The sequence below is a fragment of the Rousettus aegyptiacus genome, unplaced genomic scaffold (assembly GCF_014176215.1).
Source record: "Rousettus aegyptiacus isolate mRouAeg1 unplaced genomic scaffold, mRouAeg1.p scaffold_m13_p_16, whole genome shotgun sequence".
Taxonomy (NCBI): Eukaryota; Metazoa; Chordata; class Mammalia; order Chiroptera; family Pteropodidae; genus Rousettus; species Rousettus aegyptiacus.
In genome coordinates this window covers 51,098,069-51,124,892 of record NW_023416291.1, presented here as the reverse complement: position 1 = coordinate 51,124,892, position 26,824 = coordinate 51,098,069, and the positions used below count along the sequence as shown (strand labels likewise).

The 26,824-nt window shown below is 48.3% G+C and overlaps 1 protein-coding gene across 1 annotated transcript in view; it reads left to right on the top strand.

Annotated features, from left to right (window-relative positions):
• Nucleotides 1-2,012: 2,012 nt before the first annotated feature.
• The window catches only part of ADGRE1 (adhesion G protein-coupled receptor E1), a 43,172-nt gene continuing 18,360 nt past the window's right edge, over nt 2,013-26,824 (top strand). Inside the window, exons 1-7 of the mRNA XM_016145532.2 lie at nt 2,013-2,189; nt 4,550-4,582; nt 9,193-9,339; nt 10,948-11,103; nt 13,101-13,247; nt 14,262-14,350; nt 24,794-24,880. Coding sequence (XP_016001018.2) covers nt 2,159-2,189; nt 4,550-4,582; nt 9,193-9,339; nt 10,948-11,103; nt 13,101-13,247; nt 14,262-14,350; nt 24,794-24,880 — 690 coding nt within the window. The 5' untranslated portion in view covers nt 2,013-2,158. The remainder of the gene's footprint in view (nt 2,190-4,549; nt 4,583-9,192; nt 9,340-10,947; nt 11,104-13,100; nt 13,248-14,261; nt 14,351-24,793; nt 24,881-26,824) is intronic.

Sequence of the window (26,824 nt, the reverse complement as noted above, 5' to 3'; positions counted from 1 at the left end):
CGACAATAAAAAAATATTTCCTATAGAGTCTGAGGGTCAGGAATCTGGAGGTGGCCGAGCTGGACGGTTCTGTTTCAAGGTCCCTCGTGAGGCGGCGGTGAAGCTGCTGTCCGGAGACCTCGGGTCCCCCTCGGGAATCCTTACAACATGGTGACTGGCTCCCTGCAGGCCTGTGGGTGATCCCGGGAAGCGAGAGCAAGGAGGAAGCCACAGCGACCCTTATGACCTCAGATGTCCCGGATGCCACAGTCTCAGATGCGTCATGACATCACGCTTGTCCTCTACTCTTTACCGAGAGCAAGTGACAAGTCCAGCCTGCACTGGAGGAGAGAGGACCTGGATTTCCCCTCTCGAAGGGAGGAGGGTCAAAGAATTCGTGGACATATGTTGAAATTACTGCGTTGGTCTGTCTGCCTCGAGGGTCCTCGCCCTCGGACGCACTGAGCAAGGGTTCCGGAAGAAAGTAAAGCCCCGACAGCCCCTCCCGGCATTGTGTCCCCTCTACAGTGATCCTTCAGGGCACGACTTATCGTTACGTCCATTCTCCAGATGAAGAAACTGAGGCCCAGAGAGGCGAGTCACCTCCCAAGGTCACTTCGGTAATGCCTCGCAGAGTCAGGATTCGCTCCCAGGTTCATCTGATCCCAGAATAGCCAACACGTGGAAGTTTCCTGCGCGCCGGGCTCTGCTCTGGGCCCCGCACACTCGCACACTGCTCGGTGTCAGCCGGTCCCAGGAAGCGGACCCGGCTGGTCGCTGAGCCCACTCTACAGATGAGAGTGTGGAGGCCGGGAGGGGTTAAGAACTCAGCCAGGACCCCACGTGGCTAGCAAGCAGTGGAGACGGGATTCTGCTCTTACTCCAGAGTCTGCATTCACCCTCCGGCGCTTCTCCTCCTCCTTATCCTCTCTTTATCCTCCTCCTTGATGCATCTCGCTCTATTTTCACACCGGCTCTTAACGGCATCTTCACCAGGCAGGTCCCTTGGCGCACGAACGCGGGTCCCTGATGAAATCTTCAGTGGTCGTAACTCCAAGGTGGGTATTTTGCCTTGCGCAGAGCAAAAGGGAAAAGGCAAGATAAAAAACAGTTGGGAATTTTCTTTCTAAGAGCTTGGGGGGGCTGGACGCGCACCCCTCGGTTGGGAGAACTCTAAAGAGTGTGCTCTGGGCTGCTCTCCGGAGGTCCCCAGTGAGGTTAGTTACCCTTCGGGTTCTCACAGGGTCACTTGCTTGATAACACGCCCGCCGTGGGAACTTGTTCCCTGCCCTGCCTCACGCCCCTCCCCACCCCCGCCCCAGCTGAAGTCTTCCTGGGTCACCTCCTTGAGAAACTGCTCTCACTAGAATCCTGGTCTCGGTGTCTGCTTCTGGGGGACCCACATGGAGGCATTCCTAGGCCTCCACATGAATGCGATTGTGTGCGCGTGTGCGCGTGTGTGCGTGTGTGTGCTTTGGGTCGGGGAGCCGTGAATGGGGTGGGAGTGTTGCTTTGCATGGCGGTGATGAGGGCCAGGCGATTGGAGACCGTGGAGAGCCGGAGGAAGAAGAGATGGTTGAATCGTCAGAACTAGGCGGAGGATTCCGGATTCAAATCCCGGGTCCTCTAAGTCATCTCGGACACATCGCACCTCCTCTCCAAGCCTCGATTTCCTTTTTAAATTTTGATTTCTACTCTATGATGTCGACTTGAGAATGTCATTAAATTTCGTTAGCCACGTGTCTCGCACAGGGCCTGGCGCGCGATGGCACGGATGGCTGTTTTCTGTGGGGCAGGCCGTGAGGAGGCCCTCGAGCTCGGGGCTCGCTTCACGGGGCACAGGTGTGGTGGACGCTCCCTTATTCCCGGGCGCCGCGAAAGCAGGTGATGGGAAATGGGAGGCAGATGTCGGTGGGGAGAGAGGAAAGGGACCGGAAGAGAGGAGAGAGGCAGAGAGAGAGAGAGGCCCAGTGGCTGGACCAGCTCCGCCCCGTGGAGAAAGGGGAAAGCTAGGAGCCTGTCGCAGAGTCCTCACTCCGCGGCAGCAACTCAGCACAAAGGTCCGTGGTGCTGGTCAGCGATTGAGCAACTCTGGCTCCTCCCCTCCTCGTCCCCTGCACCCTGCTGATTGAAAGCCCTGTGAGCGAAGAGGGTTCTGCTCTTGGACAGAAGCTGTGCGATGTGGCGTTTCGGCTTGCTCCTCTTCTGCGGTGAGTGCGAGGCGGGATGGGGGACAGCTGGGGGGCGGCCTGCTCTGGAAAGAGGCTGTCGGGGCAAGGGAGGGCCACCGAGAGATCCCGCGTCCAGCCGAGAGATCGGGGTTCGGGGCTGGACACCTTCGCTGAGGGACCTTGGACCAAAACCACTCATCTCCAGAAATTTCACCTGTCGGGGCAGAATTTCCTTGCAGTCATTCGTTTGACAGGTCTTTCCTAAGCACCTTCGATGTGCCAGGTACTATTCTAGGCACTGAAGACAGCACCCGACAGACAGACAGACAGACAGACGAGGCTCCCCTGGTCAGAGGGCTGATGTCCTCGTTGGAGGTCACAGGCAGAAAAGAAGCCACTAACGGTTACAAGCAACCGCCCACTCGGGCTCGATCTGAGTTCCTCTAATAGAGAACACAGTCGGTCTTCGAGAAATTCCTCTGATAGTGGGGTCTTTAATAGCCCCGTTTTACGAAGGCGAACACCGAGGCCGAAAAGGTTACATCTTGTGCGCAAGACCACTTAGCTGGTCAGGGGCTGAGCCAGGATGTGAAAGCAGGAGGTCTGCCCCAGAGTGTACGCACTTAGTCACTGTTCCACGATGCCCCAAATGACGCACGGACTAAGGTGTTTGGGGCAGCGTACGTGCTCTGGAAGGGGTCAGAGAGTGCGCCCGGGGGGCGAGGTCGAGGGGGGAGGCCGGGGAGGACGCGCCGAGGCCCGAGCGAGGAGCCGTGGGCACCTTCCGGCCCGTTCTCTCATTTCTCCTTCTTTAGGAGTCAGTTTGACTCGACTTTGTTTATCTTGTGTGCTGTGCTTCAAATACCTTGTGAGTTCGGGTCATTGGTTCCCATCTTAAAAACGGGGGACCTTTGCTCAGGGACAAAGGTGGGTCTTCACGGCGGTCAGGCCGCGGACCTGTGTCCTGTGTTTTCCGGAGGGGCATGCAGACACAGAGATCAGTAAGACGCACTGTGAGGTGCAAAAACACAAGTAGTGAGAGAACTTTCCACGATGACGAAAACATCCTAGGCCTATGGCGGCCTCTAGTCCCCTGAAATATGGCTCCTGTGACTGAGGAGAGGAATGCTCCGTTTTATTTGATTTTAATAGACTGAAGTGTAAATAGCCCTACATACTTAGTAGCCACCATGTTGGAAGGCACAGTATACCGTGTATTGCACGATCGCATGCGTGTTAAGACAATCACGTGAACGTATACATTTATTTCTGTTCATTACTGCATTTCCATGATCGGATTTATGAACAGGACCTAGCCCTGAAAGAGTCACTCTAAGCTTTGGATAGTGGTGGCTGCTGTGGGGCAGGGGGGAAATCGTCACTCTTAATTTTATATACTGCATCGCTGGAATTTTTTTTTTTTTTTTTAACAATGAGCAATTATTACCGTTTTAAACAAAGACGACAACGAAACAAAAATACATAGAAATGAGGGTAACCATCTGCGCTGGGCTAGTTTCTCAAGAACTCGGAAGGCCCTGAAGTCAGGAGAGGCTCTGGCAGGCGAGGCAGGGAGACAGATAGATATGAGCCGGCAGAAGGGGGACGATGAGGGGTTGGCGAGGCCCCAAGACCGGTTTAGCGCTAAGACCTCCAAGACGGCCTACCTGACGGCTTTGGGCGACGACCTCATTTTCTAGGGCCCAGAGCGGGGAGGCGCAGGGGCTTCCCCTCCTTCGAGATAGAGGGACAGACGGAGGACGAAGGAGTCCTCCTGCCCGCAGCCGCCCCGACCCTCAGTTTCTCCGCGCCCCCCGATTCTCCCGTTGAACCTCCCGCGTGGACCTCCTCCCAGGTGTGCTGGGCGTGATTAATAAAATCGCGTCTGCTCGCTGCCCTGCGCCTGCTCTGCCTTCTCCAAGTGTCAGACCTCCACGCGCATCTTCGCGGGGGGTCCGAGGACCGAGCCCGGACTCAGGTGACGCAGGTGCCCAAGAGCCGGTGACGGCTCCACACCGCCCGGCCCACGGGGAGCTCTGGGCTGAGTGGTGCCGGAGAGGTTGACCTGCTCAGAGGCGAGGCGACGAGCTGGGCTGTGGTCCCGCTGCACCTGCAGAGCAGCTTGGGGGTGGGTGTGTCCACCAGGTGTGGCCGTGCCAGGAGTGGCTGCCATCCCTCCGCCCTGTCCCGGCCAGGCGTGAGGAACTCACGAGCCTCTGTAGGTAGACAGACTCCTGGGAAGCGACTGTGTCTTCCTCTTCGCATACACACTCCTGCTTCTGTTATTAGCCGCCGCCCTCGCTGGCACCCGGGGAAAGATGGGGACCCGCTGGGTGTTAGGGCCGCCCCCGGCTGGCTCCCCAAGGCCTCCTCTGATGACTTCTCTTCTTTGTTTAAAGGTTGGCTGCCCTGGTCGATGCAGGGAAAATCTGGTAAGAGACTTCGCAGGATTACAAGCAGCGACGTCTTGGGCAAGCCCCTCTGGCTGTCTGTTTTGTCATGTGATCGATCAGTGGGTATCATGATGCCCCCCCCACCCCCCGAGGGGGTGAGTTGAGAGCGCGCAACTCCACGCGGAGACCTTACAAGCCGGGCTCGGGCATCACGCTTTCCGAGCCGGAATCCTGGTTCCGGTGCTCACTGGATTTCCGTTTCTGTGAAAATGAGGGTGACGGGAATGCGTCCTGCAGGGTTTGGATGGGCCTCCCCTCCCCTCCCCTCCTCCCCTCCTCCCCTCTCCTCCTCCTCTCCCCCTCCTCCCCTCCCCCACCTCTTCTTCCCCTCCTCCTCTTCCTCGTCTTCTCTCTCCTTTCTCTCTCCTTCTTCTCCTCCTTAGAGAAACAAATTCTGTGGTTCTTATTGGCTGGGCTGCCACTGAGCCAAAGCTGGTAGCCAGTTAAGGGGCATAGTTAGGAAAATGGCCAAGCGCCCTGGACTTCCCGCTGGTGGTCATCCACTCCACAACTTTACGTCTGCAAAACAGAGTCATGGCAGTTACCTCGAAGCGGGGTGGCCAGCCGTCGTGGCTCGCCCCCCGACCGGTGGGCGTGGGGTGGATTTCTGGGATGCTGAGCTTTGAGTGCTGGAACCAGGAAGGCCCTAGGAAAACTAGGATGACCTGGTCACACTGCCTTGAAGCATCGTCACGGGGACTGCAGAAAATGCTTGAAAAGGGCCTACGAAATGGAAGTTTTAATTATATTTTAAAAAGTCCCTTTGCCTCTCCGAGTCTCGTTTTCTACTTGGGTCAATTAAGTGGCCATCTGTTAACTCGTTTTGCTCACGATTGAGCGTCACGGGTGCGATTCAGAGGGACCATTGAAGTGGCCTCTTCCCTGGCGTCCTAGCTCCTTGCCCTTCCAGCCGCCGCCAGAGGTCGCTCGTGAGCACCCAAGTGGGGTCCAGCCCCTCCGCTGCCCACAGCCCTCCTGGGCTCCCGCCTCCCTTGGGGTAAAAGCCCAAGTCCTCGCCACAGCCCCAAAGACCCTGGACGACCTGCCCCATCGCCTCCCGCCCTCACCCTGCCCTCTCTGCCCCTCACTCACTCTGCTCCAGCCGCAAAGGCGTCCTTGTCCCTTCAACGCGTCAGGCGCGGTCCTGCCTCAGGGCCTTTGCACGTGGCACACGCTGTGCGTTCTGCCTGGAATGCTCTTGCCCTGCATACATACATACGTGGCTCCTCCCCTCATCTTTTCATGTTTCGGCTCATGTGTCATCTTCTCAGCGACGACCCTGTTTTTGACATCATGTTCCTCACCCCCAGCTGTTTAGGCTGTGAGCTCAGTGAAGGTGGGGAATTTTGTGTGTCTTGTTCTACTTCTGACTTCGCCATGCCTAGAAGAGTCCTGGAATACAGTATGTGTTTATATTAGGGTTTTCTAGAATCAACGGGGTGGTTATATCTATTACCTACATCCATCTATCTATTATCTATATCTATCTATCTATCTATCTATCTATCTATCTATCCATCCATCCTCTATCTATCTATCTATCTATCTATCTATCTATCATCTATCAGCTATCTATTTATCTATTATCTATCATCTATCTATTTATCTATTATCTATTTCTCATCTACCATCTATCTATATGTATTCATGTATATAAAGATTTATTATAAGAAATTGGTTTATATGATTATGGAGGGTGGGAAGTCCCAGGACCTGCAGGGTGAGGTACAAAGTCCTGAGACAGGAAAGGATCTAAGGAACTGAGCAATGGTGAGCATGGCTCATGGGACAAGGCAGGAGATGAGCTTGGCAGGTGCCCAGTCACAGGGAAGTGGGTGGCGATTCTGGTTTGGGGTGGACTTGAGCTATGGGAGATTGAGCTAGAGGAAGACAGTATTGGGAAGTTCAGAACCGGGAGACCGCAAGTACTAATATGCCGGAAATCTGCAGAGTGAAATGTTGCCTTTGCAGATGAAAGAGGAAGCTAGAAATGAGAAGAAAGATATTATCTGAGGGCAGGGAAGGGAATTAAACAAGACGTTCATAAGAGGCAAAAAGCCTGACTCTCAAGGCTCTAGTCCTTATGACAACCCATCTCATGCTTTTAAAGCACTTGTCATAAGGAGCTTCCCCATGGTACCCGTCCTACCAACTGACACTGGCGATGTCATTAACTCCTTTTTTTCTCCTTCACCATGCGATCCATTAGGAAATCCTGTTCACGTTCCATTCAGAATAAATCCAGAATTTCACGCTTTCCACTGTGCCCGCCTGGGCAGCACCCACCGTTAGCACTCGCCCGGACAAGCGCAGGTGCTTCCCCCTTGTCATCCTGCCTCTGGCCGCCCGGGGGTCACCTTTCCCACCAGACGGCCTCTGTTAACCCTCCCATGGCTCCCGTCTCTCTCCGATAAAAAGCAGAAGTCTTACAATGGTCTAGCAGATCCTACGTGGTCTGGTCATATTACCTCCCCTGGCCCTTCCCTCGTCCACTCCGCTCCAACCGCGCCAGCCTGAAGACACGAGGCGACGTCTTCAGGGACTTCGACTTTCTATTTCCTCTGCCTTAAACAGCCTCCAGTCTTTCCTCACAGGTGACCTTCTCAGCGAGGTCTTTGTGACTGAACAATAACTATGCTTCCTACTGCTGCTGTAACCAATGCCCGCGAATGTCGTGGCTCACGTCAACGACGACATTATCCCACGGTTCCGGAGGTCGCAAGTCCGGAACGGGTCCCCTTGGGCTGACGTCAAGGTGTCGGCAGGGCAGGGTTCTTTCTAGGCGTTCTGGGGAGAACCTGTTTTCTGGCGTTTTCCAGCTCCTAGAGGCTAGCCAGGGTCCTTGGCTTGTGTCTCTCTCTTCCTCCGTCTCCCCATCCAGCAATGGCGGGTTGAGTCTTTTGTGCATTGCGTTACTCCGACTCTGCCTTCTCTGGCTTCATCTCTCACTTATAAAGACCCTTTCGGTTACATTGGCTCCTCCTGGAAAATCCTGCATGACCTCTCCACCTCAAGGTCAGCTGATTAACAATCTTAATTCTACTTGAAACCTGAATTCCCCCTTTCCATATAACATATTCACATGGTCCCGGGATTGAGCCCTGGCCATCTTTGGAGGAGCTGTTATTCTATTGAACATAGGAGCGGTGGGATCCAATGAGTGTCTTCCTTAGCCTCTGTGAACCTGCTTCCACTTGTGGCTTTGTCCCCCTGGAGCTCACGGTGTGGTGGAGGAGATGATCACTGCAGAGCTAATCACACAAATAATCGAGCAGTTATAATTGTGACGCGTGTCACAAAGGAGCACAGGAAGCTACGGGGAAGTCAAGGAAGGCTTCTCGGAGGAGGCGACATTTGAGCAAGACCTGAGGAATGAATGAGTAGGAGCTGGCCAGGCAAAGCAGAGGACAGCACATGCCGGGCCCTGTGGCGAGAAGGCTAGAAATGGAGACTGAAGTGAGATGAGGCTTAAAGATGTGGCTGGGTCTGGTCCCGGGGCTTTTTGGGTCGTGCTCAGTGATTCAGACTCTAACTCTGAGCGCAACGGGGCAGGTTATGTGAAGGAATGGGGGCAGATGCTCGAATCTGCATTTAGAGATGTTTGCAGGGCGGAACGGGTCTAGAGGAATGTAAATCCGGAGGAAGATCTGTGCCAAGCGCAACCGTGGAGGTGGCGAGAAGTGGGTAGATGTCGAATGACATCATGGAGGGAGACTCGATGGGGCCACAACTCACCGGCTGTGAGGGCGAGGGCCAAACAGGTAAACTGAGGTACAGAGAGGCGAAACCGCCAGTCCCGAGGGCAGGATGGGCTAGGATGTCCCTCCCCAGACCTGCTGAAAATCACCATCTGATTTTCTGAGCTCTCCTGGGAATCCCAGGCGAGGCAGAGGTGACCGGTTCGCAGGCCACCGTCGGAGCAGGAGGGGCCGGCTTCCAGGGCCCGCGGATCACCTGAGGGTCTTGTTAACATGCGGTTTCTGATCCCGTCGTAGATCGGGCGCAGGGCCCGAGGTTGCGTTTCTGCCGATGCCGCTGGCCGGGGGCCTGCTCTTTGAGGACGATGGCTTTAGGGTCTGCGAGGTCCTCCACGAGCAGCGTCAGCGTCCGAGGGCTGCTACAATGAATTAAACAGAGGTTTATCCGCCAGAGGCCTAAAGTCAAGGCGCTTTCTCTACGGGCGCGCGGGGAGGATCTGCCCTGCGCCTCCTCCGGCTTCCGGCGCTGCCGACGATCCTAGGTGTTCCTTAGCTTATGGCCTCACCGCGGTCCCTGTCTCCGTCCTCACGTGGTCTCTGCCCATGTCTCGGAACCTCTCCTGCTTTCCTTGCGAGGACGCCAGTCCTACCAAAGGAAGGGCCCCCTCCTCCCGTGTGACCTCCCCTTGACTTACATCACAACGTGGTCTACACTGTTTCTAGATAAGGCCGCATTCTCTGGGTTTAGGCCTTCAACATACCTTTGTGTGTGTGTGGGGAGGGGGCGGCGAAATTCAAGCCGCGGCAATCACCTCCACCCCCTCCGCCTGGCTCCCTCTGGAGCCCCGCTGTGGCATGCTCCCCCCAAGTCCTTCCTCCTGTGCTGCCTAGGTGTGGACGAGTGCGCTGACAGCTCCATCTGCCCGTCTCGCGCCACCTGCATCGACACCCCGGACAGTTACTACTGCACCTGCAAACGAGGCTTCCAGTCCAGCAGCGGACTGGACCAGTTCACGGACCCGGGAGTGAAATGCAATGGTGAGTTCACACCCCCTCAGCATCCCCCGGCGTTTGGTAGGAAATTACGTGGAAGCTGGTAGACGAAGGTTCTTGTCTTTTTACCCAAACACAATTCCCTCTTCCCCCTCCTTCCCTCCCCCTACCTTTCTTTCTCTCTCCTGCTTTCTTACCTGCCTGCCTTCCTTCTTCCTTCCTTCCTTCCTTCCTTCTTTCCTTCCTTCCTCCTCCCTCCCTCCCTCCCTTCCTTCCTTCCTTCCTTCCTTCCTTCCTTCCTTCCTTCCTTCTTTCCTTCCCTTCCTTCTTCCCTCCCTTCCTCCTTCTCTTTATCTCCTTCCTTTCTTTCTATCATGAAATTGATTTCTGGTCACTGACATTTCCAACGATTAGACACTAGCATCCAATGAAAATAAAAATAAAAATCATGCTATCTGTCAATATCCAGAAACAGGTGGTGGGCTGCATTTGACGGAGTGGCTGTAGTTTGCTGAATAAGATAAATCATTCCTATCATTGTAATTCCCGGGGAGCCCCAAACATCCTTCTTCGGGCTACAGTCCATAGGTTACTCAGCGAACTCAGTAGTGCTGTTGGGCCCTGGATTTTAAATTTGGGGTGAAATTAACATTCCCCATATATAAAATGACGGGCTCTGCCCGATCTAGGTCTTTGCTTCCCAGTAAGTGCTGTTCCTGATACCTTATGAGTATTCCATAGATATGTGTTGAATGAAGGAACATGTCACCTCATTCTTTATGTCAACTCCAGATTTAATCAACGTGTTATGGACAGACACTGAGGTTGTTTCTAACATCTGGCAGCTTCAGAGCCGGAATGAACGACCTCGCGACCTTATCTCGGTGATCAGCGGCAGCTCCGAGTTTCTCTTTAAGAGAGGTGCAGTCTGCTGGGAGAGAGCTATAGAAGACTTGTCTCGAAGTTTTATTTGTGTGGCAAGCACATAGCCAGTGTTTACTTAGGGCAGCTCGACAGAACAGGGCTGAAGGAGACTTGGCACCACAACCGTACCATTCTCTGGGTGCCTCAGGAGTAGATTCCTAGAGATGGCTTTGCAAGATGTTCTTTACCGGGTAATAAAGCCCCTGCACGCTTGGTGCACAAAACAACCACCACCATTTATTTATTTTTTTCTCATGAACACATCTGCAATCTGGGCTGAGTCTGGCGAGGGTGGCTTGTTTCTGTTCCGCACGATGTCGGCTGAGTTGCCGCTTTGTAGAGGGCTCGCTCACAAGGCTGGCGAGCGGGCTGCCGTCTGGCTATCCTGCCAGGGCTCTGGGCTGCAGGTCTTAGTTCTTCTCCAGTGGGCCGGTTGGGCTTTCTCACGGCATGGTGGCTAAGCTCTAAGAGTGAGCATCTCAGGAGAACTAGGCGGAAGTGCATGACATTTTTACGACATAGCATCGTGTGTTTATGACCTAGTGTCACTTCTACCACGGTCACAAACGGGCTTAGATTCAAGGGGAGGACATAGACCCTGCTGCTGGATGAATTCGCCTCGAATGAAGGGCGTATGGAATGGAAGACATTGTTGCAACCGACTTTGGAAAATGCTGTCTTTTATACAAGATGAGACAAATTTGTGACTCTGACTCTTTCTCTGTCCAGATGTAGACGAATGTTCTCTAAACGCCTCACAATGTGGCCCTAACGCGATCTGCACAAACATGCTGGGGAGATACAAGTGTAGCTGCTTCCCTGGCTTCTCCTCTTCCACGGGTGATAACTGGAGCCCGGGCAAGCCCGGTCATTTCCTTTGCAAAGGTAATACTCACAGGTTCCGCGTGGGTCTTCGGTGGACGGCTACCACTGAGCTGGGCACATGTGTTTTTAACCTTAGACAGTCTTACGTGTGTTTACTCTCCTCCGTTGCTCCTCGGACACCTCAGACATTGGTGAATGCCTCGACGCTACGCTCTGCCCAGAGCGTGCTGAGCGTATCAGCTCTTCGGGAGGCTACCATTGCAGGGGTCGGGATGGATTCATTCCTATCAAATCCCTTTGTAAAGATATGGGTCCCCTGTTCTTTATTTACCTACTTGATGAAGAATCACCTCCTTTGGTGACCTTGTGAGGTAGTAATGAGGAGCCTCCTTTTAGAAATGAGACAATTGAGGACCAGAGGGATGAAGTCACTTGCTCAAGGACACACAGCTATTAAGGTGGAAGAACTTGGATTGGAATTCCTGTTGAGAACCTATTGCTTGAGAGCGTGGAGGGGGGAGGGGTCTCTAGAGTGGTCTTCTCCCCAGGGGACGTGGGCCATGCCCAGAAACATTTTTGGTGGTCACAGCTGGTGGTGGTGGCGGGATTATGTGTACTGCCGTCATCTAGTGGTCAGAGGCCAGAGATGCTGCTCCATCCCCTACAATGCACGGAACGGTCTCCCCACAAGGAGCAAAAATTTTGTCTGAAGGCGGGGCAAAGGCATAATAAAGTATCTTCAGATGGAAGAACTATGCGGGCAGCTCCATAGAACAGAACAAATGCATGGCAGTGTAATTTACTTACAGGACGATCGGGTCGGAGCGGAACAGATGACCCGGCAGGCTGCAGATACCGGACCCCGGTTACAGTACTTTTCAATAGCATAGCTCGAATACTATTGATTGACAAGACACAGGGACAGAGAATACAGCAGCACCAGGGGTCTTGTGACCAGGGATGGCTTATGATTGATACTATCATCAGTTCACTATTTATCTCAGTTGTCACGCCATTCCGGCTGTTACTAACAAAAATATAGACGGCTGCATTTTAAGGACACGGGAGGCTCGTGAATTAGAAGGCTTTGACGTCCTTGGTAAGCACGGCGAGGTTCTTCACAGCGTAGGCATTAAAAAAATGCAATGAAATCTGGGACGTGGAAGGGAGTTGGTTTTGTTCAGATCTACATCTGTCTGAAAATGATCCTATCCCATATGTGAGTCGTTCCAAGGCAGAGAAACTCGGTCCTCGGGACGCCCAAACCTTGAGCGTTCTCCTAAAAGGTATTCGAATTAAGACCTGAGACAGCTCCTTCCACATCAAGTCAGTCATCATGCCTTGGGGACTCGACCTGCTAAATAGATCTCGAATCTCTCCGTTCTCTTCCGTCTTTGGTCCAAGCACCACGATCGTTGCATTGGCCTCTCTCTTTCTTCAGTCTTGCCCGATCGAGTCCATCCTCCACACTGCAGGCGGAGTATTCTCACCGAGAGACAGGACTCCATCTCTTGGTTACATTTTATACCCATTTTAGAGGTTAGGAGACAGAGCCTCCATTGTGGTGGGATCACTCTCCCAAAGCCGAATAGACAGGACGTGGGAAAGGCGGGTTCAGGACTGTGTGTGGGTGCGATGTCACACCCCATCCTCCCAAGCGGTGTGCTGCCTTGAAGTCAGGCTGCAGCCTCTGGCCACTCAGAACGGGCATGGATTCGCCAAATTCCTCACCATATTTCCATACTCCAAGACCCAAGAAAGCCTGTGAAGCTGTTATCTAAACATTCCAGAGTCAGGCAGAACCTGGATTTTTTTTTTTTTTAAATTAAGTTTATTGGGGTAGCATTGCTTAATACAATTATATAATTTTCAGGCGTATGTTATAATTTGGCATCTGTATATTCTATTGTGTGTTTACCACCCACTTCGCCCTCCCCCGACTCCCTTTGTCGAGCAAGAAGCAGAATGGATAGGTGAGCGGAGAGTCGTCTGGACCTCACGGGAAAAAGTATCTCCTTGTTCCTGTGGGGTGGTTGATATTCTCGATTACTTTGCAGATATTGATGAGTGTGTCCAAGATCCGTCGCTGTGTGGCCCCGATTCTGTCTGCACCAATACCCTGGGCTCCTACAGCTGCGACTGCGCCGTGGGCTTCCGTCCCAATTTGGGAGGCTCCTGGAAATATGGCAACTTTAGCTGCAAACGTAATAATTTCCTTCTGCGTCTCGGCAGTGGCGTCCGTGTCTTGCTTCGGTTGTGAAATCTTCGCTGTACCCCACCTCTGGACCCTCTTCTTTTCCCTCATCCTCAAGTTCCCTCTGTGTTCATTAATTCGCTCATTCGATAAATTATCGTTAGAGCATCTATTAGTTCCTTAATTCGTCAAACAGGCCCCTGCCCTCGGTGCCGAGGATTCGGTCCTAGGTTTGGGGGAAATGATGCATGTCCTCACGTCTGGGGAAGGAAGTAGAAAGCACACACGCGTGTATTTAGTGACGCCGTGAGCGCGACCATTGAAAAATCACAGCTTGCTTTGGGACGACTCGTGGGATGTTTCATACACTCTGAGCAAGTGACATTTAAGGCGGAGCTTGTTGGAGGAGTGGGGGTTAACCAGGTGAAGGGTGGCGATCACAGAGTGCCGGGTTACAGCCTCGAGGCCAGGGCAGAGAGAGGGCACGGGGAAACAGCCTTCCTGCCTCCGCGGTCGCGGGCAGGGGTCGCATTCTGCAGGACGTCGCGAGCTGTGCGGAGGACGCGTAACCGCGAGAGGTCTAAATTTTTTAAACGATCGGGTATTTGAGACGCTACACACGCAGGTAACTGACACGGAGGCAATAAAACGAGGCCCTCGCCGCCACCGTGAGGAGCAGAACGTCGTCAGCGTCCTTGGGAGCCCTGCACGCTCTTCCATACCCCTGTTCCCTCCCCAGAAGGAACTGCTTGGAACTTTGCGTTTGTAATTTATAATTCCCTACGTAAAAAATCACGCCTTCCCCGTATGCACCCCTACATAATACCTTGCTTGGCTTCGTTTGCTTTGAAGCTTTAGACAACATCTCAGAGTCTCTGATGTTCGTGGTGGTATTTCTACCCTTGTATATTATGGCAAGGGATGAATTTCGAGCAGCGGGTAATGAGGTGATGAAATCAGGCTTGCTTTTCATGGTATTGTGCTGTGGTTAAGTTTGATTCGGTTGCTTTTGTTTTCTTCCTAGCGGCTCCTTTCAAGTGTAAAGAAGACATTATACCCAACAACAAACAGGTCCTGCAATGCCGAGCAAATGCAGCACTGGGGGCTGAATACGTAAGTATTTTTCAGGTTTCTATAGCTCTTGGGTTTTTCCTAGAAGCCACTTAAGTAGAACGTTGTTTGCATCTCTAACAAAGGCGAAAATAAGAGGAGCCTAAACCAGACAGCAGTTTACTTCTCTCTTTGCGCGTAAGCTGCCGAGCGCGGATGTGCCGCTTGGCCATCCTTAGCACTGGATTGCCTCGCCGTGCCTCAGAACGGCTGCTGCAGCCCCGGCCATCGCCCCTGCGTTCCAGCTGGTGGGCGGGGAGAAAGGGAAGTGAAAGGCAGTGCCCTTCTCTTTAAGAGTAGAACCCAGTATCACTTCGCTTATACCTCGTTGGCCAGAATTTAGTGGCATGGTCACACCCAGCTGCAGGGAGAGCTGAGAAGGGAGGACGTTCACCTCTTTAAAACTTGGGGGTTCTCTTACTGAAAGAAGGAAGGACGCCGAAGTCTCGCTACCAGTGCAGGTGTTGGTGCTGCGTGTGTGTGACATGGGACAGGTGGTATGCAGCTCCCAGGCCAGGCGAGGAAGACTGTAGACATCCCGATTCTCCGATGAAGCTGTCACAGGGAGCCAGGTCTCCACGAGCACCTTCAAGAAATGATGTCCCCGTTTTAAATCTGAGTTGACGAATTAGCGTCGGAATTCCCATGGACTTTGGACCAACTGTTGTTTGTTGTTGTTTTTTTTTTTAAATCGTGGTGAAATAAACGTAAAAAACCCTCACCATTTTAGCCATTGTAAAGTGCCCAGTTGTTAGGTAAAATCATTCTTGGCACGTCACGTGACCCATGCCATCTCCCAAAGCAAGCTGAGCACCAAGGCACTCCGAGAGTGGTGGGCCCATATCACCTAAAAGGAATGTTCTTGCCCAGATAAGAGGGCCCGCTAAGTTGTTTCCTGCTTTGGATTATACAGCATTTTACAATCCCATGCCACATGGCTGCAAGCCATCTGCATTAGCCCGTGGCGCTTGGCTATAAGCCACCTGCTTAGCAAGCACTGGCTACAAGCCACCTGTGTCATTGCAGGCTGAATGCATCAAACTCCATCCCTTTTTGGTGCTGAGATCTAGCACCTTGCTGCTGCCGCCCACAGGCGGTGCTTCTGTCTGTAAGTTACCTTAACGAACTCTTGTTGACCTTCCGGAGTTGTTGGCCTCTTTCGGTCCCTTGGCCCCAGAAAATTTGTGCAACAATGGCGAGCCAGCCTGGAGACCTGGAACATGGGAAAGGGGAAAGAGACTTCCTGGGGTACACCCTCTATGTGGGGAGGGGTAGCCCCTATGTTGGGTGCTTCTGGCCCACAGCATGGGTACAGGGGTCCCTGAAAATGCAGGCTGGTTGGGAGCGTCTGCTTGCCAAGTGTCATCTGCCTTATTGCGGTAAGGCGGGGCTCTGTACAAGGGACTTTAATAATCGGAGAATACCTCCTGGCTGGATTGCTAGATGTTGTGGCTAAGTTTCAACAAAAGCTGCAAGAAAGCCTTGCATCTTGGATGGTGAGGCTTTGGGGCATGGGGGCCGATAGGATCTCTTTCTGCCATCCTGAAGGAGAGAAAATGAGTGAGATCACCACTCGCCTGGCCCCGAGGCCTCATCTACATGGCCAGCCCCAAGGAGATCATTATTTAATGGTCTGGACAATAATGGGATGCTGGGAGCCCGGCCAGATGAGGGAGACCTACCAGGACCTGCCAGTTCCTGGAAGTCCACAGAGGAAGTTCAAGTTTTGTTGCCAGAAGTAAGAATGAGACAGGCTATCTGTGCCAAGGCGTTTCAGGGGCCCACAAAGCCGTGTTTTCTGCTGGTGGGAAAAAAACCGCCTTTGGCAGGCAGCCCCCCAAAGTGGTGTAGCCCATCGATTTCCTTTTAAGTCCGATAATCAGACCAGAGGTGTGAGGTGGGGGAACCCATGGCCGTTTTAGGCGATACAGAGCAGGGCTGAGATTGGGGCAGTCCCTCCTGCAAATTGCAGTTGCTTGTTCTCCGCATCCTCTCCAGCATTTGTTGTTACTTGTCCTGCTGATTCTAGCTATTCTAACAGGTGCGGGATGGTATCTCACTGTGGTTTTGATGTGCATTTCCCTAACAGCTAGTGATGTTGAGCATCTTTTCAAACATTTGTTGGACATTTGAATGTCCTCTAGGGAGAAGTGTCTGTTCAGGTCCTCTGCCCTTTTTTTTTTGATTGGATCATATGTTTTGTTGTTGTTGTTGTTATTGAGTCGTATGAGTTCTTTGTATATTTTGGATATTAGGCCCTTATTGGAGGCATTGCTTGAAAATATATTTTCCCATTTGGATGGTTGTCCTTTTACTTTGTGGATGATTTCTTTTGCCGAGCAGAAGCTTTTTACTTTGATGTAGTCCCATTCATTTATTTTAGCTTTTTCTTCTCTTGCCTTTGATGTCAAATCCATAAAGTCCTCTTTAAGTCCAAGGTCCTCGAGTTTAGTTCCTATTTTTTCTTCTATGCATTTTATTGTTTCAGGTCTTACATTCAGGCCCTTAATCCATTTCGAGTTAATTCTGGTGTGTGGTGACAGACAACAGTCTAGTTTCATTCTTTTGCAGGTGGCCTTCCAGTTTTCTCAGCACCATTTATGGAAGAGGCCTTCCTTTCTCCACTGTCTGTTTTTGGCTTTTTTGTCAAAAATTATTTGCCCATATAAATATGAGTTTATTTCTGGACTCTTGCTTCTGTTCCCCTGGTCCGTGTGTCTGTTTTTTTGATACTACCGTGCCGTTTTGATTATTGTCTCTTTGTAGTAAACTTTGAAGTTGAGTAGAGTGATGCCTCCAGCCTCATTCTTTTTTTCTCAGGATGGCTTTGGCAATTCGGGGTCTTTTGTGCTTCCATAGAAATTTGATGATTTTTTTTGTTCTATTTCTTTAAAAAATGCTGATGAGATTTTGATAGAGACTGCATTAAATCTGTATAATGCTTTAGGTAATATAGTCATTTTAACTATGATGATTCTTCCAAACTAAGAACACAAAATATCTTTCCATTTCTTTGTATCTCCTTTGATTTCTTTTAATAGGGTCTTATAGTTTTTATTATATAGGTCCTTCACATGTTTCATTAAATTTATTCCTAGGTATTTTATTCTTTTTTGGTGCAATTGCTAAAGGTATTATTTTTTCCACTTCTTTTTCTAATGCTTCATTATTAGAGCATAAGAAAGCTATGGATTTTTGAACGTTGATTTTGTATCCAGAGACTTTACTGTGTTTGCTTATTCTTTCTAGCAGTGTTCTTGTGGAGTCTTTAGGGTTTTCTGTATAGATAATCATGTCATCCACAAATAGTGACAGTTTGACTTCTTTGTTTCCTATCTGGATGCCTTTTTTTATCTTTCTCTTGTCTGATTGCACCTGCTAGAACCTTCAATGTTATATTGAATAACAGTGGTGATAGTGGACGGCCTCGCCTTGTTCCTGATCTTAGAAGGAAGGTTTTTAGTTTTTTCACCATTCAGTATGATGTTGGCTGAGGGTCTGTCATATGTGGCCTTTATTAGGTTAAGGTACTTTCCTTCTGTACCGATTTTGCTAAGTGTTTTGATATAAATAGATGCTGCATCTTGTCGAAGGCTTTTTCTGCATCTATTGATGTGATCATATGATTCTTATTTTTTAATTTGTTTATGTGGTAAATCTCATTAATCGATTTGCATATGTTAAACCATCCCTGTGTCCCTGGGATGAAACCCTCTTGATCGTGGTGTATAATCTTTTTAATATGTCATTGTATTCGGTTTGCTAATCTCTTATTTAGGATTTTCGCATCTGTGTTTATGAGATATATTAGTCTTTAGTTTTTGCGTGTGTGTGTTATCTTTACCAGGTTTTGGTATCAGAGTAATATTGACCTCATAAAATGAGTTGGGAAGCATTGCCTATTCTTTGATTATTTGGAAGAGTTTGAGGAGAATAGGCGTTAAGTTTTTGAATGTTTGGTAGAATTCACTGGTGAAACCATCTGGTTCTGGACTTTTACATTTTGGTAGGTTATTGATGATTATTTTAATGTCCATACTGCTGATCTGTCTATTTAGATTTTCCAGATCTTCTTGATTCAGTCTAGGAAGGTTGCATTTTTCTAAGTACTGGTGTCCATTTCTTCTAGGTTATTAAATTTGGTGTTATATACTTTTTCATAGTATTTTTGTATTGTCCTTTGCATTTCTGTGATGTCAGTCGTAATCTGCTCTCTTTCGTCCCTGATTTTGTTTATTTGTGTCCTTCCCCTATTTTCTTTAGTGAGTCTAGCCAGGGCTTTTTCGATTTTCTTAACCTTCTCTAAGAACCAGCTGTTTGTTGCATTCATTTTTTCTATTTTTTGTTTGTTTGTTTGTTTCGTTTTTGTTTTCAACTTCATTCATTCCTGCTCTCATTTTGATGATTTCTTTCCTTCTGCTGACTTTAGGCCTCATTTGTTCTTCCTTTTCTAGTTTTTTTTTTTTTTTTTTTAAAGATAAAGTGTTAGGTTGTTTATTTGGGCTCGTTCTGGTTTTTTGAGCTAGGCCTGTAATGACATGAGCTTTCCTCTTAAGACCGCCTTTGCCGTCTCCCAAAAGTTTTGATATGCTGTACTGTCATTATCATTCGTTTCTATGTATCTCTTGGTCTCTCTTTTTACTTCTTCTCTGGCCCAGTCATTCTTCAGGAGGATGTTGTTTCATCTCCATGTATTTGTGGTTCTTCCTGATTTCTTTTTGCAGTTGATCTCTAGTTTCAAAGCATTATGATCAGAGAATATGGTTCGTATGATTTCAACCCTCTTGTTGAGGCTGTCTCTGTGTCCCAGTATGTGTTCAATCCTCGAGAATGTTCCATGTGCACTAGAGGAGAATGTATAAGCAGCTGTTTTGTGATGGAAGGCTCTGTAAATGTCAATTATGTCCAGTTGGTTTAATGTGTTATCGAAGGATGTTTTTTCCTTATTGATTTTCTGTTTGGATGACCTGTCCATATCCGACAGTGGGGTACATAGTTCCCCTACTCTGATAGTGTTTTGGTCGGTTTCTCCCTTTAGTTCTGTTAGTAGGTGCTTTACATATTTTGGGGCTCCTCGATTGGGAGCATAGATTATAATAAGTGTTAAGTCTTCTTGGTGCATGATTCCCTTTATCATTATGAAGTGTCCCTCAGCATCTTTCTTTACCTTTTTCATTTGGAAGTCTGTTTCGTCTGATATCAGTACCGCTACTCCCGCTTTTCTCTGAATGCCATTTACTTGAAATATCACTTTTTACCCTTTCACTTTGAGTCTGTATTTGTCTTTGGAGCTGAGATGTGTCTCCTGGAGGCAGCATGGTTAGGTTTCGTTTTTCGATCCATTCTGCACCTCTGTGCCTTTTTATTAGCGAGTTCAGTCCATTTACATTTAGGGTGAATATTGAAACATGAGGTTTTCCTCTAGCCGTTTTATCTTTTGCTTTCTGGTAGCTCGGTGTTTCCATTGCGTCCTTGTCCTTCTGTTTTTGTTTTCTTTATTTTGTTCGGCTTTTGTCTCTGGTTCTTGTTTTATGTTATATACTTCATTCTGACTCTATGGTGTGTGGTTACCATTACAAGTATGAAAAAGGTAATTATATATATGTATATATATGTATATATACACATAGACACACATATGTATGTGTGTATATATTCGTTTCTTTTTGAGAGTTTCTCTCTTCTTGTGAAACAACTCATTCTGCTTATCTAGTTGTTTTTTTTCAATTCCTGAAATTGTTGACCTGGTTCGTTTCAGATCTCCTTGAGTTTTTTCAGAATTAACATCTAGAATTTTCTGTCATTTAAGTCACATATTTCTATGTCTGTAAGCATATTTTCTGAAGATTTTTCTCTCTTTTTTTTTTTCCTGAGATTTTTTGTCATTTTGGTTGTCTTCTGTTGAGTTTTAGATGTTCAGCTTGTTGTTTGTTGTTTCAAGGGGAGAGGTCTGGGGACGTCGGTCGCTCTGCCACATTTCTGACATCGCTTGAAGCGAGTCTCTCGTAGGCAGCCTATGTGAGGGTCTTGTTTTTTCATCTCTTCCGCCACCCTATCTTTCGATTGCAGCATTTAATCCATTTACATTTTAAGCAGTTGTTGCTGTATACGTAGTTTTTGCCATTTTATTATTCATATTAAAATTTTTTTCCCCCTTTTCCTTCTACTTAATGAAGCCCCTCTCACATTTCCTATTGTTTGTACTGGCTCGGTGGTGATGAACTCCATTAGTTTCGGTTTTTATTTATTTATTTTTTCTGAGAAGCTCTATTTGTCTTTCGATTTTTTTTTTTGACTTTATACTTTTTATTCCATAAGAAGCACGAATATCTTTACACACAGAGTCCTAAACCTATGGAATTGCTTTAGGTGTTTGGCTTTCACTGTTTCTGTGTCTGTCGGCATCTTCTTCACACAAACACCTGGGGCTGTCCGGCGCTAGCTGCTGCAGTACGTTCTGCCCATACCCAGGCCAGGACATTGACAACCCCCGGATAGTCCCCGACCAGGGATGAGTAGGGGCTAAATACTTGTTTCCTTCCCCTCCATCTCCCAGGTATCTCAGCGGTATTGAGCTCGTTACCCAGTGGGAACCGGCTCGCTGACCTTGAACCGACTTTACCTTCCCAGTTTTACTTTTCCAACACACCACTCGGTGCTTTCTAGAGTCATCTGCCAAAGAAACTGCTTTCATTTAGTTCTAGTATTGAGATCTACTTTGGGGAGAAACCAAATCTTAGACAGTAATGTATTCATTTTCCTGTCACTGGGCTTCCAGGTTGTTTTTAGTTTTTCGCTATTACAAACAAGGCTGTGACATATTTCTACGAATCTCTTGATATATATATGTAGGCTTTCTCTTGGTATTTATTCGAGTGGAACTGCCGGGCCAAAGATATGTGCATCTTCATTCTTAATAAACACTGTCAACATTTTAAGAGGCTGACAGTGTTAAGCGTGTCCAAGAAGGCCACATCTGATGCGTGTGGAATGGCACCTTACTGTAGTCTAATTTGTGTTTCTCCATTTACTAGTGGGAATGTGCGTCTTTGCGTGTACTTATGGCATTTGAATGCCCCCTTCTTTTTACATGGCTTACTTTTTTATCTTATTAGTATCCGAGTTTCAGAAATTCTGGATACTGCTAGTTTTCTGGTTATGGTCCTTCTGGAGAGCTTCACTGTTTTCTTGTGGTTTGGAAATCCACGCAGTATTGGTTTTCTTCTTCTGTGTAATCGGGATTTTTTTTTCCCCCTTCTATGAAAGGTTTTTGGAAATTCCCTTTCCACTCCTGACGTTCCATATCCTAATTTTCCTGCTGAACATAAAGGTTTCAGTTTATTGTCTCAAGTGGTTTTGCATGAAAATAAGCACACTTCGAAAAATCTGATCACAATAGACATCCCTAATGCATAGAACGACACACCCAACTCTGATGCTGTAAACAGTTTACAGCATACTTTTGTCTACATGTTAAAAATTTTGGAAGCTGTACACAATTTGCTTCTTTCCCTTAGCAGTCTTTCACATTTTGGGGGTCTGTACTCCATTCTTTTAAACTGCTGTAGAATATTAACTTTTATAGGCATGTTGGTTAGTTATTTCTTTCTTGATTGACGGTTGGGCTGTTTCCAAGTTTAAAAAAATGGTGCGACAAACATTCTTGGGTCTGTCTCTGTTCAGCATTAGTTTCTAGAAATGGAAGTTCCGAGTCCAAACCCAGCATATTTTGAATTTAAATTAATATTGCTAACTTATACTCTAAAAAGTTTGTACCAATTTACAAGCCAGAAAATACTATTTCTTCGGATGGCTAAACATCCAAATAGTTGCTGCCACGATGGGTAAAACATCTTTTAATTTGTAGTTTTTAATTATGCGAAGTTTTTCCAGCTTACTAATTTTGGCTGCTAGCAACATCCATTCTCTTTGAATGTTTAAAAAATTGATTAAATTTTTTTAATGGTGACATTGGTTAACAAAACGTCCTTTGATTCTAAATGATGGCTTTGCTGGGTAGAGTTATCTTGGTTGTAGGTCCTTACTTTTCATCACTTCGAATATTTCCCGCTTGTCCTTTCCGGTCCTCAAAGTTTCTGCTGAGAAATCAGCGCACCGTCTTATGGGAGCTCCCTTGAGGGCAGCTAACTGCTTTTCTCTTGCTGCTTTTAAGATCATCCCTTTGTCTTTAACTTTTGGCGTTTTAATTATGATGCGTCTTGGCGGGGGCCTCTTTGCGGTCCTCTTTCTTGGGGCTCTCTGCTGCACTTCCTAGGTATGGGTTCCTCTTTCTCGGTATGTATGTCTCTTTGCTTCACCAGATTAGAGAAGTTTTCCATCCTGATTTCTTGAAATAGGGTTCGACTCCTTGATCTCTCTCTTCTTCTGGTACCCCGTGATGCGAATGTTGGTGTCCTTAAACTCTCCTCATTTTTTTTTTTGGATTCTTTTTTTTCTTTTTGCTATTTTGATTGGGCATTTTCTGCTCCCTTATCTTCTAAATCACTGACTCGATCCTCTGCCTCATATAACCTACTGTTAATTCCTCCTAAGGGAGTCTTCATTTCAGTTCTTGTATTCTTCATTTCTGACTGGTTCTTTTTAATGTTTTCTATCTCTGCTGTTACATTTTCCAACTCTTTGTTAATGTTCTCACTGAGTTCATCTACTCTTCTCCTGAGTTCATCGAGCATCCTTATAATAAATGCTTTAATCTCTGCCTCTGGTAGATTGCTTTTCTCCATTTCGTCTAGTTCTTTTATGAGAGCTTTGTTCTGTTCTTTCATGTGGGACGTGTTTCTCTGTCTTCCCACTTTGGCTGCATACTTGAGTGCGTTTCTGTGTATTGGGTAGGGCTCCTATGTCTCCCAGTCTTCGTAGAGTGGCCTTATGTAGTAGGTGTGCTGTGGGTCCTAGTGGCGCAGCCTTACCTGGTCACTTGAGTCAGGGGTCCCAGGTATGTCCTTTGTATGAGTTGTAGGTGTGTTCTCCTGTTGTAGTTGAGCCTTGGTAGCTGTCTGCTCATAAATGGGAGGGATTGACTCTCAGGCTGGTTGGGTTTGATGACTGACTGTGGCCAGTGGAGAAGCCCTTGTACAGGGGCTGACCCTGCAGAGTGCTAGTCACTTTAACAGGGCTCTAGTGCCTGTCCTGCATGTCCTTTGGGTGCGTTGTCCCCAGATGTGACCCCAGGTGGTACTCTAGCTGAGACTGAAGCTGGCCACCAGGCGTGTAGGCCAAGGCATCCTGGGATGGGCCCTGCTGAAGGCCAAGTTCAGCTGCAGCCTGTTCCTTGCCTAGGGGCACCTGGCCAGGGTCACCAAGCAATCTGCAGGTGGCCGCCACCCACGCTGGGCTTGGAAGTGCCTTGAGAGGCCGAGCTGCAAACCAAGGTTGGCTGTGCTTGTGCTGAGTTTGGGGCTGCTCAGCAAGAGGTGTGGGGGCGCACTGAGGCCAGATGCTCCCTGTTTAGTTTTTGTGAACCTTTGAGAGATTTTAGGAATGTCCACAGGATGAGCCAAGACAGGCCGTTCGTATGAAAAATCCACTGGAAGAGGCTTGGGCAGGCCCTCAAGTTGGGAGGGGCAGGAGTCTCAGGGTAGGATGGCCAGTGTGAGCTACGTTGACGGAGACTCAGGTATGGCGGCCTCCTGGGTCTGCAAGCTGGGTGGGGGAGGGCTCAACAAATAAACAATGGCGTCTGCCAGCACTTCTGTCTGTGGGAGCGCTGTCCCTCCAGCCCTCACCCTGGAGCCAGACAACTCAGTTCCTCCCCGTGTGTCCCTGGTGACTGTTGAGCTGCTGCCCCAGTGGTGGAGCTCAGAGTGAGCGAGTCCGTCGCCAAGCATGTCCATGCACAGGCTCTTCACGAGGGTCACCGGGATTCCCCCCGGCTCTTTGTCTCCCTCAGCCACAGTCTCTGCTGGTTTTCACAGGCTGAAAGTGTGCGGACTTCTCTGTCTGGCACTGGAACCCTGGGCTGGGGAGCGTGGTGTGAGGTCAGACCCCTCGCTCTTCTGGAGGGGAGGAGGGGACCTCTGCCGCTGAGATATTTCTCTTGATCCTCAACCACCACATGTGGGAGTGGGACCAGCCCATCTCTTATCTCTGCCCCTTCCACTCGTCTCAACGTGGCCTCGTCTGTGCATCCCCAGTTGTAGGACTTCTGTTCAGCCGGACCTCAGACGACTCCCAGTGATGGCCGTTTTGTAGTTTCGTTGTAATTTTGATGCGGTTGTGAGAGGAGGCAAGCGCAGCGTTGACCTACTCTGCCGTCTTGACCGGAACTAAAAGGGTTCATTTTTATGTCCCCGAGAATTCTAGAGTCTTAGGACACCTCTGGAATTCAGGGCCACCCCACGTAGTGGGCTCGGAGGCCCAATTGTACATTGCATGCTTGAGGGAGAGAGAAACCAATGCTCCTCACTGCTGTTCCCTGGGGCGCAGGTTCCATTCTGTGCGCTGATGAACGCCACCTTCAGCATCCTGGACGAGGCCTGCAGAGACGCGACCACCACCGTCATTTCCCTGCAGGTAACCGCGACGTCTTCGTCATCGTATTTCAGGTTTTGAACGGCTTGGGGGGAAACCTCGGGTGCAGAAAGTGCTCTTTATAATTAACGAGTTGTGATTCAGCATTTAATGTATGACAGTTGTGAAGTTTTACACATTAACATACAGTAAAATTACCCCTTTCCGTACAATTTTATGAGTTTTACCGCCGCCTGAGCAGATTGGCGTAACTACCACCGCAGTGAGAAGACGTAGCGGGTCCATGTCCCCCCAGTCTCCCTGGCACTTCCCTTGGGAGTCACGTACTCCCGCCACATCTGGTCCCTGTAAATCTCTGATCCGTTCTGTCATTGCGATTGTGCCTCTGAAAGAACATTAATTAAATGGAATCGCACAGTACGTGGCCCTGGGAGTCTGGCTTCTTTCCCTCAGAATCATGCCTTTGAGAGTCGTCAGCGTTGTGTTTATCAATAATCTCATGACTTTTTTTTTTTTTAGTAACATTAGCGACATTTAGCACATTCACAGTGTTGAGCAGCCATCGCCCTTGTAGGTACAGAACATTCTCACCACCCCAAAAGGAAACTACGTAAGGAGCTCTCCTTAGTCTTCCCTCCTCCAGCCCCGGCAATGACAAATCCACTCTCTATCTTTGTGGATTTGCCCGTTCTGGACATTTCCCACAAAAGGCATCACACACCACGTGGCCTTTCGTGTCTGGCTTCTCTCGCTGAGCATCGTGTGCTCAAGGTTCATCTCTTGGTGCTCCTTTCCTTTTCATGGCTGAGTAATATTCCATTGATGGATGGACCGCAGGTGGCTTAAGCATCATCTTTGAAGGATATTTGAAGTGTTTCCGCCTGAACAGCATCTCTTCATCCCCCACCCCCATCCTGGCTCTTGGCAATTATCAGTAGAGTTGCTACTAACACCCATGTGCAGTGTGTGTGTGAACCTGAATTTTTATTTCTCTAGGTATGTACCTAGGAGTGGGATTCCTAGGTCCCTATAACTGTAAATTTAAAACGTAGTTTTTAAGTCTTTATATTGTCATGTTATTTACAAATATTTTTTTTTGTACGAAAAGAAGACTAACACTTTCATTTGTAATTTGATTCATTTAAAAGTAATTTATTCATATCAAACATTTGTTCATGAAGTGTACATGCGTTCGTAGGGTTTTTAGATTAAACTTTCATAAATGATTACCGTTTTTAGAAATTTAAATTTCCTCAAACATTTTATACTACATTTACAAATATTCTTATTTCCCCCCAAATGTCAAGTACCTAATGAAGAAAATTGCAAACCTAAAAGGCAAGGTCACTAGGCCCTTAAGGGCTTCACAAATCCAGTCGATCAAATGTGTAAATATAAAAATTCAGATTTTTAAAATGTTTATAAACAGCTGTGCTTTTCTCAGGATGGTTCTAGCTCAGATTTTTCTGCTAAGTAGATGCAGAGGGACACCAAATTCCTGCCTTTCAGATGGAAGTGTTTATAGAGCACAGTGCACCCTATTTCTCCTGAACAAACATCTCTCAAGTTTTACCCTAACTCAGTTTTTGTTGATTTTTTTTTCCATCTTTTTATCACCTCATTTGGATAAATAGAAATTAGTATTCCTGCTAAGGTTTCAGTTAACTTCCTTCACTGTCTGACTGGATTCAATCAATTTCTTCCTTGCATTTATTAGTTTATGACTTCTTTTCATATATATTTTTTCATTGGGGTCAGAGTCACATTTTATAGTTAATTTATTGACAGCAATCAATAATAGGAATGGTATCAACATTATTATTACTATTATTGTGATTGCTATTTTTTTCTTAACTCTATTCCTCAGACATAATCATTGTTAGCATTTAGATGTGTATCTTTCCATACGTTTTTGCTTTGTGAGTTCATGTATCACAGACATACAAACACACACACACACACACATATTGAAGTCATTTATCGAGC